General features: G+C 42.5%; 1 protein-coding gene across 1 annotated transcript in view; it reads right to left on the reverse strand.

The window, feature by feature from the left end:
* Positions 1 to 23,406, reverse strand: part of PDZD2 (PDZ domain containing 2) — a 307,428-nt gene that overhangs the window by 77,103 nt on the left and 206,919 nt on the right. The window contains exons 3-4 of the mRNA XM_036746331.1: positions 9,871 to 10,013; positions 3,464 to 3,596 (exon numbers count right to left, since the gene is read on the reverse strand). Coding sequence (XP_036602226.1) covers positions 3,464 to 3,596; positions 9,871 to 10,013 — 276 coding nt within the window. The remainder of the gene's footprint in view (positions 1 to 3,463; positions 3,597 to 9,870; positions 10,014 to 23,406) is intronic.

Genomic DNA, 23,406 nt, shown 5'->3' on the forward strand with positions numbered 1-23,406 from the left:
AAAGGAACTCCTAACAGGGCAAGTTGGGGCCTTCTCTGCCACTTCTAGCCTTAGAGCAGTGAGAGATTTAAGAGACTCACACAGCCAGTATGTGGGAGAGCTGGAATCTGGACCCACACTTTCGTGGTTTAATTAGGGTACCCAATTATCTACTAGGCGAAGACGCTTCTCATTACTTTATAGCAAAATATGCTATACATTTATATATGATATAGAAAATTATTTATTATAAAATATTATATAAACATAATATAGTTAAAAATAAGTTATATAATATAAATATAAGTTAAATATTATAATAAAAACATATATTTTATATATGCATGTATATATGTATGTGTGTGTTTGTAGATATATAGATATATAGATATAGATATAGATATAAGTAGGTATTGAAGGCCACCAGGGATTCTGTGAGGCAGAGATAAGGAGAGCATGTATTCTGGCGCTGGAGAAGGCCTATGCAAAGCCATGGAGTTGAGAGACGAGGTATTGCATACAAGAAGGACAAGAAGACCGGTTTGGTCACAGTGCAGAGGTCATGAAGGACCTGACAAGTAACAAGATTGGAAAAGTAGGTGGACACTATGCTAAACAGTGTTTTAAATGACAAACTGAGTACTTAGTACTTGACTTTAGGGTGTAATAGGGAGCCAATGAAGTTTTTTTGAGTAGTGGAGTGACACGGCAAAGAGCTTCAATTTTGCATAAAGAGAGATATCCAAGTTGGGCCTTGAAGGAAGACAATGATTCTGAAAGACCAAGATGAGGAATCATGCTATCAGCATCACAATGTCCAGTGCCTTATTTATATATAGTAGGGAGAAAAGAACTATTAATCAAATAAACAAACAAATAATAAAATTAATGAATAAATGCATAATTACTTATTCAAACATGTTGATGATAATGTGAGACAATATCTTCCTTGTCATAACAATTAATTTCCCAATCCTGCATGTGGCCCTTAATTGTAGATTTTTACCTAAGTACATGACTTATTCTGTTTTCTTTGGGATGATAACCTTTTTTTCAATAGTCAAAAAGGTCCTTATCCCTGATTTGGAAATTATCAGGTAAAGGATGGAATAGGGCCAATGTATGCATGGCACCAATATTTCTCTGGAAGGGATAGGCCCAGAATTCAAGCCTCTAGCAAACTAAACTAGGAGGGAGGGAAGCTATAGATAATTCTAAGTAACTGCAAAGACTAAAACACCCAAAACACACACACACACGTACACAAATTAGAAACAGCTCAGCGCTCTGAAGCTCTTCCAGGACCTGGGCCACCTTTCAGTATTAATTCAATGAAGTTCTACACCAAGGTACCAACTCATTAAGTTATCCATAACATGGCCTGTTTTATTGTCTCAACTGCAGCAAAAATAGGCTGGATTGAGAAACAAGTTACACCTGTTCCCTCTTGATTTCACATCCACTGAATCTACATAATTAGTTAGGCAATGATGTTTGTAGAGTAGAATGTGTGGAGGCCAGTGATGTTCCCAGGAGGGAAGTGGGATCTCAACTTAGTAGCTCCAAGTGTCACATGGAATGCCAACTCACAGTGTGACCTTGAAATCTTCTCTCCTAGCAAGTTAGCAAGTCAAAAAGCATTTACTAAGTGCCTACAATGTGCCAGGCACTGAAGATACAAAGATAAGCAAAAACAGTCTCTGCTTTCAAGGAGTTCACCGTCTATAAGGCAGAGAAAACATGGAAACAACTACATATGAAGAAGCTGCAGATAGGATAAACTGGAGGTAATGTGTAGAGAGAAGGCCCGAGCATTAAGATAGGAATGGGAAAGGCTTTTTGGAGAAAGTGTGACTTTAACTGGGACCTGAAGGAAGTCAGGGAAGCCAGGAGACGGCAATGAGGAAGGAAGGACTTCCAGGCATGGGGGACAGTCAGAAAAAATGTGGTCAGGACATAGAATATCTTGTTCCAGAAATGGCAAAGAGCCAAGTGCCTTTGCATCATGGACTATGTGGATGGGAGGGAGTTGTAAGAGGACTGGAAAAGGGAGGAAAGGGCCAGTTTGTGAAGGGTTTTAGACATCAGAGAACTTTATATTTGATTCTAGGGGTATTGCTGAAGGAGACCATGAAGAAGAAAAGGAGAAAGCTATTTGGTTGGGAACAAACCCAAGGCAAAGAGAGGGGTGGAAACCTGGGCCCTAGTCTCAGTTCTCCCACAAACTATAGCTCCTTATGTTCAAGACCTCAGTTTCTTTTTCTGTCAAATGAGTGTATTGGACAAAGGCCCAATTCAGAAACCACTGCTTTCAAAATGTTTTTCTTTTTTGTTTTTTTTTGGCAGGGCAATTGGGATTAAGTGACTTGTCCAAGGTCACGCAGCTAGTACTTGTGTCAAGTGTCTGAGGCTGGATTTGAACTCAGGTCCTCCTGACTCCAGGGCCAGTGCTCTACTCACTGCACCACCTAGCTGCCCCCTCAGGATGCTTTTCTTGATGGCCCTTGCTGAAAATGGTCTTTTTCACCTCCAGTTTCTTATAGTACTTTGCCTGGACCTCTCCCCTGCATTTATACCACACTTAGTTATGCACATATCTTCCTTTCTCCAATCTCCATTTGATTATAAGTGGCTTGAAAACAAGGGTTGGGCCAGATCTATGTCATCCCAGTGACTATAAAAGCAATAAATAGATTTTCTTATTGAAATGGTATCATCTGTTAAGTCTCCTTTGGCTAGAAAAATGTTATGATTCTAAAAACAACTTCCCACCCCAAGCACATCTAGGTCAGGCCCTTCATTCCATCTGATCAAGGATCCGATGGACTTAGGGGGGAGCATCTTAATCTGTTCCCCCCCCTCTGAAGAATTTCTGTCCTGCTATTATTACACTCTTCTTTCTCTCCACCCAAAATATTTGCTCCCATTCCTTATTTTACCAAACTTGTCTTCCCCAGCCCTAACTTTCCAACCTTTTACATGTGTGTATGTGTGTGTGTGTGTACATACACACAACCTATAAATTAAAATAAAACCAATACTTACACACATAACACTTGGTCAAACACTTTTGTGTGCTTATTGGTTACACCTATGTCTTTAGAAAAAAAAAATCTCTTGAAGGCAAGATTCCTTTCTATTAGAGGTGTTTCATGGGAAAATATAATGAAATAAAATTTTTAGAAAAAGTGTATGATGCCTGGCATGCACATCTCCAATGCAGAATGCAAATTCAGAAACATAAAGAGTTGTCTTGGAACCAAGAAGATGTGATTTTGAGCCCTGACAGTGACACATACTGGCTGTGTGAGCTTGGACAATTCACTTAACCTCTAAATGTCCCAGGCAACTCTGTAAGAGTATATGTTTCAGAGAAGATACCAATCCGTATTGACAGAGGGGCTTTCCTCATACCAATGCAATCACACATACAGTCCATATCCCCATCCTTGCCACTGTGAAAATGATAATTGTAAATACGTACCCTGCTGGCCACCACCAGCTGAACTAGGCCAGCTGCAGCACGGAGAATGGCCACAGCTTCCTGATGGGAGAGGCCAACCAGGGACTGACCATTGATCATTAGCAGCTCATCTCCTGAGGTCAGCCTGCCATCCCTGAGGAAGCAAAGAGGAAAAAACAACCTTTGTCAAGATGCTTCAGAAGAAGAATTGTGATCTTCCTAGAATGGGGTGGGCGGCGGGGGCGGTGGTTCGTATGGGCCAGGGTGCATTCAAAAGAGGAAGAAATTACGACTAAAAACAATTTTAACTAGAGTTACTTGATTGCACGGTAAGTGTCAGTCCCAAAGACGGCATGAGTTGTAGTGTGTTAGTGATAAATCCATCACAGGAGCCCCTTTTCTCTGGCATTTTCATATCAATTATTAGAAACAAAGAAACCTTCTTGAGAGACTTGCATATAGTATACATGTGCACCCTTGGTAGATGGAGAAGCAAAGAACCTGAGGGCTCCAGATGATTGACATACGACATGGGGCCATAACTGACACATGACCCCAAGGGATTCGGCCCCATGAAGTGCTGTTCTCCATCCTGGGGCTAAGAGCAGACATTGCTCGCTATCTCTGCGTGAGTCAGATCCACTGAGTGTAGTGAATAGCTTCCTGGAGTGACAGGTAAAGGTGAAACTCCCAACTGCAGACCTAAGTTTTTCTCCTCTCCCAAGGCCAGGGTCATGCTGTATGCCCAGAAGCCTCATCCTCATCATCATTTCTCTGATGCAGTTGAACCCCCAACTTGTATGACATTCTCTCCCAGCCTTATGTTCCCTGTGCAGTCTCATTCTCTTCTCTCTTTCTCATAGGGTGAGTCTCTGGAGCCATTCTGGGAAGCCCCAGTCAGAGCCTCAGAGTAGAAGAGGAGCCTCAGATATGACCTCAGCAAATGTGTACAGAGCTGGGGGCGGGGGTGGAGGGAATGGGCCTGAGCTTCCATGTGCTGTGGGAGGGAGGAGAAAGAATCCCAACCCTCAGCTGGTTCACTAGAGCCAAGGTGGGGAGACAAGGACAGATTTCCCACCCACCCCCTCAGCTCAGGTTGCTGAATGAAGTCATGGGACCTGGACCAGTAAGGGGGTCAACAGTTTGGATTGGGGCAGGGGAGGAACAGGGGGTCCTGGCCCAATCCTATCTGCACCAAACACTGACTTTTCCACCTACCTGCCAGAGGCTACAGGAATTGCTGAGTTTGCAGAACCTTTCAACTTTCTATATCAGTTTTTAGGATAAATGTAGAAGTCTGTAAGGCCAGTAAGGGGGAAAAACATCTCCCCTTGAACTACAGCACAGTATCTCCCAATCTCCTAGAAATATATCCTACATTTCCCCTTCACAGCTCTTCCTAGCAGTGTGGTGACCTGAGGTAAGGATGTAATTCTCTGGTGGTGTTCAGAGCTGACTTTGACAGATTCTCTTAGTATTATGATGGAGGAGGAAGTAACACCAGCCTTCTCTGGCCCAGCCAGAGGACAAGACTTTCCAGGCTATCTCACATCATCTTTGTGACTACAGCCAATGAGGGACCTGTTAAACATTACCCTGTCTGTAGTTGGCTTCCAGTGATCTGCTTCTGAGAATCACTGATGAGGGAAGCCTCCAAGTCTGGCCTTATTCCCTTCCATAAACCCAACACCTTCAACGGTCTTGGGGAGCCATATTGGCTGCTCAGGTACTAGCCATGGGGAGCCCACAAGGCAAGGGAGGCTAGGAGAGAAGCATCCCCCCACCCCCAAGGAAGGGAGGAGGTGGGGCAAGGGAATTCAGAGAATGTAAAATCATCACAGGGGTAAATAGCGAGGAAATCAGAATCAAATCAGAGGAAGAGACAGGACTTCAGATGAGGAAACTCATAGGATCACAGGTTTAGAATAGATGGGCCCCCACAGGCTATCTGGTCCAACCCCATTACTTTACAAATGAGGAATCTGAGGCCTGGGACATGAAGAGATGTGCCTAACTGGAAAACCATGCTCTTTCTACTGGTCCAGTCCCTGTGCATCACCCCTCTTCCTTTCCTTATTCCCCGGGAGGCCCTACCTTTCACCAGCTGGGGACATCCAGCTTAAGACCCAAAGTCCTGATTAGGGACAATATACATCTTATAGATATTTTTCATGGGGACCAAGCCTCCTCATGGGAGATGGACCTGACATCCCCATCAGTGAAAGCCCCTGTCCTTTTCTCCTGCAGACCTCATCATTTGTGATTACAGTATGGTTAGACCTATCCTGATGGTTTTGGATGACCTCTCTCTAATAGACACGTGTCACTGACTAATGGCACTAATGGAGAAAGCCCTATTATAGTGCAATGAGAGTCCTCATCTGAACTACCAGACCCAACACAAAACAAAGCAGATGAGACAGTGTCTAAAAGCACCCTTCCCAAAGTATAAGGGCCCCAAATATAGTTGAAAATAAAAGGCTGCATCTTTAAGGTACATGGTCTCTGCGTTAGGGACAGCGGGAGGAGATTACTGTACCGTCTGGAGTCCAGAAAGGTATCTCAGTGAGACAGAGTGGATCTGCAGTGGTGTCAAACTTAAATGGAAATGGGCTATATAGTGACTTAGAAAAACCACAAATTAACATTGTTGATGTTTTCCTGTAATTTTGTTTATTAAACATTTTCCACTTCCATTTTAATCTGGGTCCTGTTGTACTTGGGAGTTTTGTGGACCAGCAGGAATTTAACACTTCTGTGCTAGAGGATTTCATCTGTTTCCATGGCTTTAACTCATTCTACTATGGCAACCCAAATCCTATCTCTAGCTTTGCCGGTCTCTGAGCTCCAAGCAATCAGTCAGCAAGTATGACTTCATTCAGCAAGCCAAGAGGAGAGGGTGGGAAAGCCTCTCCTTCTTGGTTCTGATGAACCAGCTATGAGTTGAGATACTTTTTCCCTCCTTCCCACAACCCATGGATGCTCAAGGCAAGGCCCTCAATCAATGCCCACAACCGGATCCCCACATTCTACATGCTCTAAATCTAACTTTATGTCATCCCCACCCCCAACCTCTGAGCAACAGTTATTTCACCAAACTTAGGCAAAGGTTAAGAACTGGAGTCTGGACAATCCTGAGTCTGCAAGTTGGGGTCAGCTTATTCTTCCTTTGAGGGAGGGAGCTGGGCATCAGATCTCAGAAAGAGGAAGTGGAGGTCTGGAAGGACTGAGCCAAGTTCAAAATCAGCGAAGTCAGAAAGCTGGCTCTTATTGGCAGCCAAGCTAGCAAAGACCTGTACTTGGGTTCAGGAACACTTAATACTTATGTGACCTTGAGCAAGCTGCTTATACTGTCTAGACCTCAGTTTTCATCTCTGTAAAATAAAGGGGTTGTATTAGATGGCCTCTAAGATGTTCGTCAGCTCTGAACAGATGATTTCATGAGAGGGCCAATTAATAGACACAGACACACACACACACACACACACATATATGTGTATACATATATATATATATATATATATACACACACACATGTAAATGTATATATACTATATACTACCCAGATAAACTACTATATAACTACCCAGAATTTCCCAGGTTTGGCACATCAGAAGGTAAATCCAGCAGGTAAATTCCCTCCCCCAAGGCTTCTGGACAACAGGGGTGGAGGGAAGCAGAAGGAGGATTAAACAAAATAGATGCAAAAAGAGAGAAGTTAGTTTGCAGGGAAGGCATCACCAGCTGGAAATCAGGAAAAGCTTCATGTAGAAGGTGACTCTTGAGCCCAGTCTTGAAGGAAACTGGAGGATTTCTAAAAGAGGCAGCTTAGGAGACCCTCCTCCACTACATTCTCTACCCACACCCCTCTCCAAAGCACTTCATTCCTTCCATTCTTATCATCACTAGATTTACATCTATTAACTCTGTCTCCTCAAGGAAAGTCCTTCTGTGCCTTGTGGTGTCACGGAGGCGAGCTTAGGCTCATGGGGGCTGTGTCAGAGGATCACCCAATTTCTAGCGCATCCTACAAAGCTGGAGGCTTCCAGCACAGGAATGGCTATGCTTTATCTAAGGAGCAGCTTGACTAAGACTGGAAAGGCTCATCACTAGAAAGTTATCCACCAGGTGATAACTTCCTTATTCACAGAAACCATGAAGACTGACTATAAAAAAAAAACAACACAAAAAACTCCCCTTTTTTAATCTGTTAAAGGGTGGAGGGAGCCCTCACACTAAGACCACAGATCCCTGGAACAACGAGCCTTTGTGGCATCTCAAACCAAAAGTCAACTATAAATTCTCTGATAGTAGGAAGTGGGTATGTTCCTTAGCATGGGATACAAGGGTGCTGCTATGTTCCCACAAAACCTCAGTCCTTTAATGACAGGCAGGCAGCAGAGTATAGTGGAAAGATCACTGGGTTTTGATCACAGTTCCATCACTCACTAGCTGGGTGACCTTCAGCAAGGTCACCCTTTTTTCTAGATCTCACCTTCCTCACTAGGAGAATGGGAAGGTAGGAGTAGATGATCTTTAAGAATTTTAAGAGGGATACTGATACAGAGTACATTGAGAATGATAAGCAGGGTGGGGAACTGCCTCAAAATCATGCCATTTAAGAATGAAGGGAACCAAGGATGTTTAGCCTAGAGAAGAGTGGACTCGGTGGGTGGGAATGAGGGGAGCAAAATATGGCAACTCTTGTCAAGTATCTGAAGGATTGCCACATGGGAAATGACTTGGTTGCTTAGCTCAGTGAAGAATAGTGGCTGCAGAGAGGCAAGATTTTGGTTTGATATCAGGAAAAATTTCCTAATGATTACGGCCACTGTAAAATGAAATGGGCGGGGGCAGCTAGGTGGTGCAGTGAGTAGAGCACCAGCCCTGGAGTCAGGAGGACCTGAGTCCAAATCCGACCTCAGACACTTGACACACTTATTAGCTGTGTGACCTTGGGCAAATCACTTAACCCCAATTGCCCTACCTTCCTCCCTCAAAAAAAAAAAAATGAAATGGGCTACTTCGGGAGGCATTGAAGTCTCCATTAGAGGTCTTTAAGCTGAAGGGATTCTAGGCTGGAGGGACCATTTGTTGGGTATGTTAGAAAGGATTCTTGTTCAGTAGCAGATGATTATCTTAAGTTTTTCCTCCGAAATCCTGCCATTTTGTAGTACTTTCCAGCTCCAAAATGCTTGGGATTAAGGCTAGTGAAACAAAACTGTGTAAAAATGTTTTTTTTCCCTTTCCTCCTCTCTTCCCCCTCCAATAAATATAGCAAGTTATCTTCTTAGTCTGCTGGCAAATTCTGTCTGCTCCAGTGAATCTTGTTTCTGTTCTCAGCCAAGAAATAAAAAGGCTATTTCTTAGGTCTACTCAGAGGGTCCCAAAAGTCTTAATATAGTTTTGTGCTATTAAAGTGTTAATAATGTAAAACTATCCATTAAAGCTTTCATAGCATAAAACTGCACTAAGACTTTTGAGACACTCTGTTTTAACATCTTCCACCAACAAGCGGAAGGGAAAATCAGGAATGAGTGTAGCAGGAAAGGAACACATTGATCCCTCTGTGACCTCTGGTTCTTAGACACTAGATATTCCCACAATGCCAAAGAGATTATACTTCAAAAAAGATAAGATCTGAGTTTAAGGTATGGCTGACCTAAAGCAACGACACCAAGTTCTGCGATGTACTTCTAAATCAATTTCAATACTGTTCTGGGGGAAAACACGGGCTCCCGCAAAACTCCTGAGTGCAACCAGATTAAAATATAATTGGGAAATGTTTAGCAAAATAAATAAAAATACACTACAACATAAATGATGTTAATCTGTGGTTTTGCAAGCCAATATGTGAGACACAGGGATTAATTTCTATTCAAATTTGACATCACGATGTAGTGTATTCAGTGCTGAACTTGGCAGCCAGGAAAACCTCACTTCTAATTCTGTTTCTGTCACTACTGGTGTGGACACAGGTACAAGTCACTTAATTTCTCTAGGCCTTCATTTTCTCCTCTGTAAAATGAGAGAGTTGGAGTAGATGGCCCCTAAGGTCCTACACAGCTATTGATCTATGCTCCTATAATGAAATTGCCAATTACGAGAAAGTCCCAGTTGACATAACAGATGAGTAAAAACCTAACAGTGTTATATAAAGCAAATGTTTTCCTCACAACAACCCTGAGAAGTAGGCAGTACAAATATCACCTCTATTTCATAGAGAGAAAACAGACTTATAAAGATCAAGTGACTTGCCCAGGGTCACACAGCTAGTACGTGTCAGAGAAGGATTTGAATGAAGGTCTTTTGACTGCAAGTTTAGCCCATGACCTCCAATAAATTAGCGTTTTTTAGAAATTGGTTTAGAAGGTGAGGAGAGGGTGGGGCTGGGGGGATGGGAGACCATGCAGACGCAATTCTATCACCTGTGTGCAGCCCCTCCTTCTTCTACATGTGCAACGATGATCCCGTGTGGTGATCGCTTTGATCCCCGGCCTCCTGTTATCTGGATGCCCAGGCCGTCTGACCCTTTCACCATGTGCATCTTCCAGATCCGGCAGCCTTCCCGCTAGAAGGAAATAAAAAAGCGTACTGATGGAATGACACAGCGTTGAACAGGAGATGTTTCATGGAGCTGTCACAGCTGGGACGAAATCAGCAGCACTCAGAAATGGGCAGAGGAACTGAATGTTCTCTCTTTGTGTCAGAACTAAAGTCTCCAGCAAGAAAGAACAATTAGCAGATTCATGACTCCAAGCCCTGTTTATACTTCCCTTGTAAAAGCTCCCATCCTACCAAATTTATATGCTCTCTATCTATCTTGTCTACCCAAGCTACCCCTTCTGCTCTCAGTGACATCATCTCTAAGCCTTCGGCTCAACGAGAGGACGTAAACAGCGGTGAAAATCTCACTCTGAAGTCCTTTCAAAACAAACCAGAAGGGAACTAAGAATGAGCATTTATTTGATTCTTCGGGGACTTTATTGCCCATATTTCTTTGGACCCATTACCTCAATTCAATGCAATGAGCATTTATTAAACACCTACCGAGTCTTCGGTCCTGGTCTAGGCATCAGGAACACAAAGACAAAACCAAAACAGATGCTTGGATATGTAGAGTTATGCCCTGCTCAGATCACACATGAAACAGGATAACTACCATCGTGAAAGTCCGAATCTCCTTTCAAAGTGCAGTAATGGTAAAACCTTCCTAAACTCGTGCTGTTAGGAATAGGCAACATGCCCAGTAAAACTGCTTGCAAAACAGAAAGAATGTGAAACATTTGGAAAATCTGAAAGACATTGTCAGAAAGTGAAATGAGGCTTTATGCAACAGTAAAATACACACACACGCACAGACTTGGACTGATTGCTGATGTGCAACTATAGGAATGTCTAGAAAAATTATTGCCAGACATTAGAGACCAGTTGGACTCACATGTATTCCCTGTTATTGCACTTTTCTGGAGGGTCTGATTTTTCCGGAAACTCAGAGCCTTGCTGAAAATCTCTTCTTTAACCAGATGACCAACCAGATAGTCTGGCCAAACGCAACTCTGAAAGCCGGAGAGTTAGGAGGTCATGAACCTATTCCTTCTCCCTTCTTGGCCCAAGCTTCCCAGTTCTGACTCCATCGCTCCTTGTGTCCGGCTCCTGACTCCTGGAGCTCTCATCTCCTCTGACTTGTCCTTCAGAGATCTGGGATGGCGCTTCTGTGTAGCCCACCTAACGGGCAGGGAGGTGCATTTCCCTCCCATCAGCAGCCCCTTACTGACTCTGGATTCCTGGAACCAACTTACTATTCTCAACACATACCACAACCAGAACTACCTAATCACCCACACTTTTATTAGCTGATATTAACGTGTCTCTGTGTATTCTCCAGCTGCACAGTATGGTCACATGTCAAAGACGGGTGAGCAATTAAGTAAGCTGGAGCTAAGCGGTGGGGTTGTCCTCTCTGGACCATGCCAGGTTACGGCTCAGCTCCGGTGGTCTGGGAGAGGGGGACACTGCTCCTTCTAGAAGTGGTGCGCTATAATAGACAGAACACTGACTGGGCTTGGAGTCAGGAAGTCCTGGGTTTGAATCCTGCCCTAAATGCTTACTGACCATAGGATTCTATGGAAGTCACTTCACCTTTATGAGTCCTCATTTCCTATTAAATGGACTTAATAAGAGAACCTATCTCACGTGGTTTTTGGGAGGATCAAATGAAATTATATGTATATGTGTGCATATATACATCTACACATATACACACACACACACACACACACACACACACATATATATATATATATATATATATATATATATATATATATATTACACATATACATATGTAAATTCACAAACCTTAAAGCGCCATTTAATTTGAGTCATTATTATGCCTTCTGGCTTGGGCAAAAGAAAGTATGCAAGACATGATCATGAGTTTTATGGTTTGATCCCAGGAGTAGGTAAATTTACTTGGAGTTGAGGCTAAAAAAAGAGGGGAGAGTCACGGGTAATTTTCTTTTGGAAACATAAAACTCAGATTGGAATGAGACACACAGGAAGTGAACAAACTCTTGATCTTGGTTTATTTGATCATTTGTAAACACTGATAGAACCAAGAGTCTAGGTTTTTATTAGAGGGCAGAGTGCATGGGATGTGTAATTTTCTCAGCACAGGGAACACCCGCTGGGGCACTTCCTCTCCCAGGATCATTTGCCCAGGGTCCCATAGCCAGTAAGCATCCAAAGTAGGTCTTCCTGATGCAAAGACTGCCATTTGGATCCAGGGTGGAGCCTACAATGACTCTCAGAAATAGTGGAAAAAACCAGGCATTTCTACAAACCGCACTTCTCTAGGCTTCCATGTGTTTCAGTAGCATGAACTGCAAAACCTATTTCCCAATTGCTTTGTTGAGACAGTACTGTTTTGGATATGTCCCAAAACATTATCCTGAAGGTCACAGAGTCAAGAGAGGCAGAAGGAACCATGAGCATGAACATAACCCACACTCCCTGCTTCTAGGAGGCATCTAAAGATTCTCAGATAACTAGATGAAAAAGAAAGCCTTTTTTGGATGAAAGGTAGTTCACTGATTTACTCCATGCATCTGTCTGATGTGTGCTGCTGTTGTCCTTCATTCTCAAAAAGGACCATGACAACAGGGAGGTGATGCCATCACTTGCAAGTGTATTTTGATTTAAGTGAGGGAGGGCTGTACAAGCTCGCCAGTCTCACTTTCTCCTCCAGAGCCAACTGGGTCCAGTGGCCTGATATTCACCAGGACAACTGGAGATGGCCACCATCTGATGTGTACTCTTACACTTTTGTTGGCAGCACTGTTATTTCTTAACCTCTTTTAGCGAAAAGGGGACGGCTTTGGCACAGTGAAAAGAGTGCTGGGTCTGGAGTTGGGAATATGCATCTTCCTAAGTTCAAATCTAACCTCAGACACTTACTAGCTGTGTGACCCTGAGCAAGTCACTTAACCTTATTTGCCTCAGTTTCCTCATACGGAAAATAAGCTGGAGAAGGAAATGGCAAACCACTCCAGTATCTTTGCAGGAAAACTCCCAATAGGGTCACAAAGAGTTGGACACAACTGAAAAACAACTAAACAATATTTCATGATGAAGAAACTGAGGCATACAGCATTTAAGTGACTTACCCAAAGTCATACAGCTAGTAAGTGTCTAAAGCTGGCTTTAAACTCAGGTCTTCCTGACTGTTGCCTCTCCAGATTAATGGGATGAAAATGATATTTTTTTGTGTGATTTGTACACTGATTCTGAAGGCAGTTCAAAAGAGGGGTTCTGAAAATGTTTTGAACAGTGACAGCATCTTTGCAATAATCTTACGGATTCCCAAGGTAGTTGATTAGAAAGAGAGCTTTCACTAAGATTTGTAAATTCTAGTAGGTTTATTCCAACAGCTGTCATTATTCTGTCACACCATATCTACTACTAGCAAGAGCCAAGTTGCAGATTCAAAGATCAAACCTGAGAGGCCGCTGCCAGCTTTCCAGAAGGTGGTACATTAGTGAGTTTCTCTCTTATTCCTTCACTACTTTCTCCAATAATTACGACGATCATGTCTCAAACATTCAGTCTTTCTAAGTAGTTTCCATTTGGCACAGCAGATAGAGCGCAGGGCCTGAAGTCAGGAAGACTCATTTTCTTGAGTTCAAATCCAGCAACACTTACTAGCTTGTGACTCTGAGCAAGTCACGTAAGCCTATTTGCCTCAGTTTCCTCATCTGTAAAATGAACTAGAGAAGGAAATGGCAAACTACTCCAGTATCTTTGCCAAGAAAACCCCAAAATGAGGATACAGAGTCAGACACAACTGAAATAACTGAACAGCAACAATCCCAAAACCAAAGCTTTTATTTGAGTTTCTAGGCAAGATTCTGCCCAGTTTAAGGACTCAGGGCTATCTAAAAACTTCTTGATTATCCACAAGCATAAGGCACCATCTAGAGCAGAAGTTCTTTTTTTTTTTTTTTTTGCTTCAGTCACTTAATCTTTATTTAAATATTCTTTTTTTAATTTCTTTTTTATTTTTAGTTTACAACACTCAGTTCCACAAGTTTTTGGGTTCCAAATTTTCTCTCCTTCCCACTCCTCCCCCCAACCCCCCAAGACAGTATGTAATCCAATGTAGGTTCTACATATACCTTCACCCTGAACTTATTTACATAATAATCCAGTTGTAAAGAAGAATTATAACCAATGGAATGAATCATGAGAAAGGAGAAACGAAACCAAAAGAAAAAAAAAGAGCAAAAAGTTTGCTTCAATCTAGAGCAGAAGTTCTTAACCTTTTTTTTATTTGGTAAACGTCTTTGCCCACCTGGTGAAGCCTATGAAAGGAAGCCTACTCAAAATAATGTTTCAAAATACATAAAAGAAAATACACAAGACTGCAAAGGAAATGAATTATATCAACATATAATTATCTAAATAGTAAAAATCAACATCACAGGCCCCAGAACAAGAAACCCTGATCTAGATCATTAATAAACATTTATGATGAATAAACAAGAAACTAGAGGAGAAACATCCTAGCTTGGTAGACCTGAGGGATAGGCCTAGTTGTTTGACACTGGGCAAGTCCCTAAAAATCTCTCAGCCTCAGTTTCCTCAGCAGCAAAATGGGGGTGGTGACAGCATCTTTTTGTAAGCGTTAAATGAGATAATATATGTAAAGCACTTTGCCAGCCTTAAAACCTATATCTATATTAATGTGTGCTTCAGAGGTAATGCCATCTCCAGCATCTTGCAATAGAGCACAAAGCCAAAGAGAAACACTGGAGAAGAAATGAAGCTCTGCCATTTGAGTTTCTTCACTGAATATATTACCTCAATTTTTTTTCCCCTAGGAAGACTTATATGACCTGATGCAAAGTAGTGAGCAGAAGCAGGAAAACATTGCACACAGTGAGAGCAATATCTTAACAATAATTAGCTGTGAAAGATTTGGTTATTCTGATCAATACAATGATCTACAACAATCCCAAAGGACTCATGATGAAGAATGCTATCCGCCTCCAGAGAGAGAACAAACTTTGAGGGCAGATCGAAGCATACCCTTTCTTTTTTTAAAACATTTTTATTTTTCTTTCTTTTTTTTTAATTGCAACATGACTAATGTGGAAATATGTTTTATGTGATTTCACATGTATAATGGGTATTGGATTGCTTGGCTTCTCAACGAGGCGGGGAGGAATGGGAAGGAGGGAAAGAATTTAGAACTCGAATTTTTAAACTGAACATTAAAAAATAAAAAAAATTATTTTTTCAACAATCCTTTCAACTCAAGGAATGAGACATACATGGATATGAACAACACGGGAATTTGTTTTGTTTGCTTATCTAGTAGCTAGGTTGTGAAGGCATAGAGTGCCAGGCCCGGAGTCAGGAAGACCAAAGTTCAGATCTGGCCTCAGATGCTTTACTAGCTGTGTGACCCTGGGCAAGTCACTTAACTTCCGTTTGCCTCAGTTACCTCAGCTGTAAAAAGGGAATAATACTAGCATCTATCTCTCAGGGTTGTTGTGAGGATCAAATAAGATGATAATCATAAAGCTTTTAGCACAGTACCTGACACATGGTAAGTGCTACATAAATGTTAGCTAGTTATCTGTTACATGGGTTTTTTCTTTTTCTTTTTTTCAGTCTGGGGAGATGGAAGGGAGAGAAAATAAATGCTTGTTAAATGGTGGGGAAAAAGTAAAATAAAATAGAGGCTACATACAAAATAAAATAAAAATAAAAGAAGTCCTTCTCCATCCGGTGCCAACATTAGGACTTCAGCTCTGGCTGAGGAGCAGATAAAGAATGAAGTTCCTGTTTTCAGGAAAAAGGGCGTCTCTCACAAAACACTGCCCTGCCCCTAAGAGACAACAGCGTATGTCAACTAAAGAATTCCTCAAAGGTTTTCCATGAGGAGTCAGCAGCTTTCTAACACACAAGAACAGCTCACTCACCAGGAGAAAGCCTACTTTTGCATTTAACTGCATTGGCCCCAAGTGAAGGCCACAGCTGAGCTGCCAGTGAGTGAGAGTGGAGAAGATGTAAGCATGGGAAGGAAACACAACAGGATGGGCTGGAACCGAAATCCTTCCTCTTCAGCTTTCTCCCCAGGTCAATGGGCAATCTGTGAGCAAGAAATCTTGAACTTTCTCCAACTTGGAGATTGACTCCTTTTACTTCTAATCAAAAAGAATCTCAACTCCACAGTCTGACAGGGTTTGAACTTAGCATGAAATCAGGACAGACCACTGGATTAGTCTATGACTACATGCACTTGAACAGAAACTGCAGGGGAAAAAGGAGCTAGACTCAGGACCAAATAGGAGAATGGGTTGGATCATAGTTGGGAAAATGCACAGGACTTTTGGCTCAAGATGCTAAAGTTTGTCCTTTAAACCCCAGGGTTCTCTTAGGGAAAAAGGTGGTGTGGCAGAACAGATGAGGACTGGCCTCAAGGTCAGAAAGACCAGGATTCAAGGCTTGCCTCTGAGACTACTGGCTGTGGGATCCTGGGCAAGCCAATGTCTCAATGCTCTAGGCAACCCTCTAATACTGTAAGTTACAGAACAATTGCTGATCCGTACTGGGGAGGAGAATTTCATCTGGGGAGCAATCCATAGCAATGAAATCATAGCTCCATTTTAAAGGGAAAAGAAATTCTCCCCATGATGCAAGGAGACTGAAATTCTGAGAACATGATCTCAGAAGGATCAGACCTGCAGGTGACCCAAAAGGCCACAGTGGGCATTACCAAGGACAACTGGAGCACGAAAAGTGGTGTAAAAGATATATCGAGGACGTATATGATCAGAAAAAAGAGGCAGACTGATCAAGGGATGATAGACTAAGAGCTGCTATGGTACTGACAGAGTGGTAAAAGGACCAAAGGAAGGCTTCCAGGGGGTTGGAGAGAGCCTTTATGAAGTCTCAAGGAATGAAAAGGTATGGAGGCCCAGTGACTACTGGTAATGATGGAAGGCGTAAACTACACTGTGATAAGATCATAGCACCACTGATCTATGTAAGTTATGAAACCTGAACCCCTATATTCCCATTCTTTGACTCTTGATCTCACCGTACCTAGAGGCTGAACAATCTCCACAAAGCAAGTCAATACAATTCCCATGAGGTCAGGCCTCTGGGAGGGCATCCCTCCCAGCCTAACGGCCTCAACATCATTCTCTCAACCCTCCACCTCCTAAAGTGGCCCAATGGGCTGGGCAAATGCCTGAGTCTAGAGTAACTCCTTTATTTTTTCAAAGATACAAGTTTAGAAAGGCAGAACAATAGCTGTTTGCCGAGCATTTGTGTACCAGGCACCAAGTTAGGTGCTGCTGTGTTTTCATTCAGCAAATCACTGGATTACCATGTGCCAGGGACTGTGCTAACTGGAAGCCAAAATTGTTATGCAATAGCATCAGTTTCCTTCCTCAAGCTCTTAGTCACTCTTTATGGAGTTTTTGGTTTTTTTTACTCCCAGTGGAACAAACCAGAGCTCTACCATATATCTCAGCTCCCTTGGTTCTTATCTTTTGATTTTTCTGTTTCTTCATTAGACAAAGAAAATCCAACATTCAGGGTAAAGTGAGGCAATATGGCCTAAAGGAAAAATCCACTGGCATGGAGTCTTGAATCCCGGTGCCAGCTCAGCTGGTCAAGGTCTAGGTGACCTTGGGCTAGCCAGCTCACTTCTTGGGGTGTCAGTTTCCTCCTCTATGCTAAAGGGACAGTGGATTAGGTGACCTCTAAGGTCCTTCCTAATTATAGGCTGCTCTGTTTTCATGTTTCTGCAATCCATTAAATATGCATTTATGTTACTGGTTTGGGCTAATTATGCTTATAGCAGTCCAAAGGTCTTGCTTCATCTGCAATTCTCTATTTAAAACAGTTGCTTTGAACATTTAATTATGTGTGTCATAAAGCAAGAAAGACATTATTTAATTCAATTAAAGAAATATGTATTAGATACCTACTGTGTATAGAGCCTTAGGGAGGTGGGGCAGAACACACACAATAATATAGTAAAATCTCTGCCCTCATTGGGCTTACAGGGTAAGGGGAGGCTGAGAAGGTGGATGTCAGAAGCACACATTAAGTAGACATAATATGAAATAATACAAGATATTACATACAAGAATTAGAGAGGTACAAAGGGACTATGGGATGTCCAGTAGGAAGAAGTCTCTCTTGTTAATTGAGAAGGAGATAAGATTTGAGAAAAGACTACCTGGAGGAGGCAGAGTTAGTAAGCAGAAAGGGAGAGGAAGAACATCTCAGGACCTGACAAGAACATGAGCATGGGCAATTCAACTCAATTCAACCAACATTAAATAAGCACCTACTATGTAACAGGCACTGTTGATACAAAGACATAAACAAAGAATTCCTGCCTTCAAGAAGTTTTTTTTTTTTTCCTGGAGGGAATCAGGGTAAAATGACTTGCCCAGGGTCACACAGGTAGTAAGCATCTGAGGTCAAATTTGAATTCAGGTCCTTCTGACCCAGTGCCAGCACTCTATACACTGCACCACCTACCTGCCCTAGGAAGCTTAAATTCTAAGGAAAATATACACATACAGAGAGGTAAACACAAAATAAATACAAGGTCATATTAAGATGGTGGTAATTAGTAGGAATAGAAAGGAAGGGAGAGGGGAAAAATAAACAGAACGGTCTGGAAATGAAAGGTGAAAGGCAAGAATTAAGTATAATATGAGATCTGAATCCTGGTAAAACAGGATTAATGTTTTATTAATGGCGGAACTGGCAAAGTCATAAGGATGACTGGATTTCAAGGGAAAGGTAAGAAGTTTGATTTCTGACAAGTTCAGTTGGAGATACCAATAGGACACCTATGTGGAGATTTCCCACACACAGACGGAAATGTAGCTCCAGACTAGGAATAGGGATTTAGGAGTAATCTGGTAGAGGTGGTACTTAAAGCCACTGGCATAAATGAAATTTTCAAGGTAAAGAGTCCTCTCTAGTCTTCTAGGAACAGGACCATAAAGGGCACCTGCCATAAGGACTTGGGAAGAACATAAAGAACTACTGAAGGAGACAGAGAAGGAATGGGCAGACAAGTAGAGGGAAAACCAGAACTATAACGTCTCTGAAACGACAAGAGAGCAAAGTACAGGCGTAGAATTCCTACTCCTGGAAACTTTGTTCTCAATCAATCAACGGATCGATCAAATATTTATTTACTGCCTACCTACATGCCAGGGGCTCACATTCTGGCAGGGGAGATAATAGTACATCTGTAAGTACATTTGCAGGATATATATAAAGAGATGAAAATAATATCTAAAAGGTGGTTTGAGAGAGAGAGTCCTACCAGTTGGTAGGATCAATAAAAGCTTCACATACAGACCTTCTTAAACTTTTTCCACTCAGGACCCCTTTTCAATTGGGCAGCATTCCTTGGCATTGCATGGCCTGAGGGTATGCACAGTGCAAAGTGCGCAAGCTTTGTGTTCAGAAGCAAGGCTGCAGCACTGCATGACGCAACACAGGGCAAGAGCTGCCAGAAACACCTCACATTCACTACATGCCTGATTTTGAATTAAGTTTTGGTTATTGCACATTCAGAAACCTCTTACTGTTGCCAAACCCACAGTTTAAGAAGCACTGAAAGATGGTGCGTGAGCTGTGTCTTTATGGGAGAGAGGGTTTCTAGGAGATGGAAGAGAAGAAGGAGGGCAATCCAAGCATGGGGAATGGCTGGTGAAAAAGTATGGAGGTGGGTGAGGGAGTGTCTCTTGTGATGAAAAGAATGAAGACCCGTGTCGCTGGCTCACAGAATACAAGAAGGGGAGGAATATACATGATGAGGCTGGAAAACAGGTTAGGACAAGGTAGTGGAAGGCTTTCAAAGTTAATGGAGGCATTTGTATTTTTCTCCCAGAGACATTAGGGAAGCACTGGAGCTTACTAAGTAGGGAAATGACATGGTCAGATTTGTGCTTAAGGAAAATCACTTTGGCAGCTGGTGAAGGAAAGCGTAAGGAGTATAACTGTATAAAGTGCTACAAAGAGGTCAGTGAGGAAGAAGAAAGAAAACAGGCCATTACAGTTGGAAACTGGGAGATCCTTGCTAACCTTGGAAAGAGAAGTTTCAGCAGAGTGATAGGGACCGAAGTCAGACTACAATGAAAGAAGGAGAGGATGGATGATAATGGAGGCCATGGGGGTAGACTACTTTTGCAAGAAATTTAGCAGCAAAAGGGAAGAGGAATAATAGTGGCTAGATAGGGTAGAAAATGACCTTTTTAGGATTAGGAAATCTAGATAGATAGATGGGAGATGCTGGATAAATGGACAGATAAGATTGACTGTATTTGTTAAGTGCTTACTATGTACCAAGTAAAGGGCTAAGATGTGGAGGATACAAATACAAACAAGCAAGACGGACCCTGCCCTCAGGGAACTTCTGTCTAACGGGGACAACACAGCCCTACAAAAGGGACCCGGAAAGTGAGAGAGGAGGAGATGGCTGGGAAGAGATTTGGAGGCCAGGTTCCAGGTAAGGTAAGGTAAGCCCACCTCTCAGAGCTCTGCCTCAGGGGCAGAGCCCAAGTTTCCAATGTAAAAGGGATGACGATGATGGCCAGAGTGTCAGCAGCCTGGTGTGGAAATAACTGGGAAGTAAGCAGGTTTGGTGGAAAATGGGGGAAAGTTAGTGGAGATGGAAAAATGCAAGATATTGAGAGACAGGGAAGAGTTGGTGGGGCAAATTCCTGGAGGAGGCAAGGAGAGATGGGATCAAAGGGCACAGGTAGAATAATGAACTTGACCGGGCAGCCCTTCTCTCTTTGAGACAGGAGGTAACACAGATCAGGGAGGAGGAAGTGGGTGATGATGTTGAGAAGTTTAGAACAGTGATGAGGGAGATACCATGAGATGGCCTCATTGTTTGTGAAGTAGAAAGGTAAGACATCTGCTGTCGGTATGTGGAAGAGGTCCCAAAGAGATCATAAACACGGGAAAAGGACCCACACATACAAAAATATCTATAGTAGCTCCTTTTGTGGTGGCAAAGAATTGGAAACTGAGGGGATGCCCATCAATTGGGGAATGGCTGAACAAGCTGTGGTGTATGAATGTAATGAAATACTATCGTGCTATAAGAAATGAGGAGCAGACAGATTTCAGAAAAACCTGGTAAGACATATATGAATTGATGCTGAGTGAGGGGAACAGAACCAGGAGAACATTGTACATAGTAACAACCACACTGTGTGATGACTGACTTTGATAGACTTAGCTCTTTTCAGCAACACAAGGATCTAAGACAACTCCAAAAGACTCACGATGGAAAATGCCATCCACATCCAGAGAAAGAACTCTGGAGTCTGACACTGGCTAGGCGGAGCCAAGATGGCGGCGGGTAAGCAGGGACTAGAGTGAGCTCTGTACCGAGTCCCTCCAAAAACCTATAAAAAATGGCTCTGAACCAATGCTAGAACGGCAGAACCCACAGAACAGCAGAGGGAAGCAGGGCTCCAGCCCAGGACAGCTTGGATGGTCTCTGGGTGAGGTCTATCCCACACGGAGCTGGGAGCTGGGAACGGAGTGGAGCAGAACCCAGCCTGAGCGGCGTGGACCATCCAGACCAGAAGCCGGGCAGAGGGGCCCCTAGAGCCCTGAATATGTGAGCTGCGGCAGTTATGAGACTTATTAACCCACAAACACCAAAGACTGCGGAGAAGGTTAGTGGGAAAAGCTCCAGGAGTGGAAGGAGTTTGCGGTTCGGCTTCCAGCCCCGGGGGCAGCGGAGGTGGGGCAGCTACAGCTGTTGTTACTTCCGGCTCCAGGCCCACCTGGTGGGAGGAATTAAGTGGCGGATCAGAGCAGGAGTGCAACAGCCTGCTGAAGATCTAAGCCCAGTCTGGACTGGGGGTTCTTGGGGAAGGAGTAGTGCAGGTCTGACAGAGCTGGCACCTCCCCCCCAAACGTGGAACATAGAACTCGTTAGTCTACAAGCAGTCATACCCCACTGAAAAACTCAAGGGTCAAGTTAGTTGGTTGGGAATATGGCCAGGCAGCGAAAACGCGCCCAGATTCAGTCACAGACTTTGGATTCTTTCTTTGGTGACAAAGAAGACCAAAACATACAGCCTAAAGAAGACAACAAAGTCATAGAGCCTACAAAAAAAGCCTCCAAGAAAAACATGAACTGGTCCCAGGCCATGGAAGAGCTCAAAAAAGATTTGGAAAAGCAAGTTAGAGAAGTAGAAGAAAAATTGGGAAGAGAAATGAGAAGGATGCGAGAAAACCATGAAAAACAAGTCAATGACTTGCTAAAGGAGACCCAAAAAATACTGAAAAATACACTGAAGAAAACTACACCTTAAAAAACAGACTAACTCAAATGGCAAAAGAGCTCCAAAAAGCCAATGAGGAGAAGAATGCCTTGAAAGGCAGAACTAGCCAAATGGAAAAGGAGGTCCAAAAGACCACTGAAGAAAATACTACTTTAAAAATTAGATTGGAGCAAGTGGAAGCTAGTGACTTCAGGAGAAATCAAGATATTATAAAACAGAACCAAAGGAATGAAAAAATGGAAGACAATGTCAAATATCTCATTGGAAAAATCACTGACCTGGAAAATAGATCCAGGAGAAATAATTTAAAAATTATTGGATTACCTGAAAGCCATGATCAAAAAAAAAGCCTAGATATCATCTTTCAAGAAATTATCAAAGAGAACTGCCCTGATATTCTAGAGCCACAGGGCAAAATAGAAATTGAAAGAATCCATCGATCGCCTCCTCAAATACATCCCAAAAAGAAATCTCCTAGGAATATTGTCGCCAAATTCCAGAGCTCCCAGATCAAGGAGAAAATACTGCAAGCAGCCAGAAAGAAACAATTTGAGTATTGTGGAAACCCAATCAGAATAACCCAAGATCTGGCAGTTTCTACATTAAGAGATCAAAGGGCTTGTAATGCGATACTCCGGAGGTCAATGGAGCTAGGATTAAAACCTAGAATCACCTACCCAGAAAAACTGAGTATCATGTTCCAAGGCAAAATATGGATTTTCAATAAAATAGAGGACTTCCAAGCTTTCTCAGTGAAAAGACCAGAACTGAATAGAAAATTTGACTTTCAAACACAAGAATCAAGAGAAGCATGAAAAGGTAATCAAGAAACGGAAATTGCAAGGGATTTACTAAAGTTGAACTGTTTTGTTTACATTCCTACATGGAAAGATGATGTGTATGATTCATGAGACCTCAGTATTAGGGTAGTTGAAGGGAATATGCATATATATATGTTTATGTATATATATGTAAGTGAATGTGTATGTATGTATATATATATGTGTGTGTTTTTATATATGTATGTAAAAGAGGGAGAGCAGACACAGGGTGAGTTGAAGATGAAGGGAAGATATCTAAAAGAAATAAAATGAAATTAAGGGA

This window comes from Trichosurus vulpecula, chromosome 1 (assembly GCF_011100635.1).
Source record: "Trichosurus vulpecula isolate mTriVul1 chromosome 1, mTriVul1.pri, whole genome shotgun sequence".
NCBI classification, from domain to species: Eukaryota; Metazoa; Chordata; class Mammalia; order Diprotodontia; family Phalangeridae; genus Trichosurus; species Trichosurus vulpecula.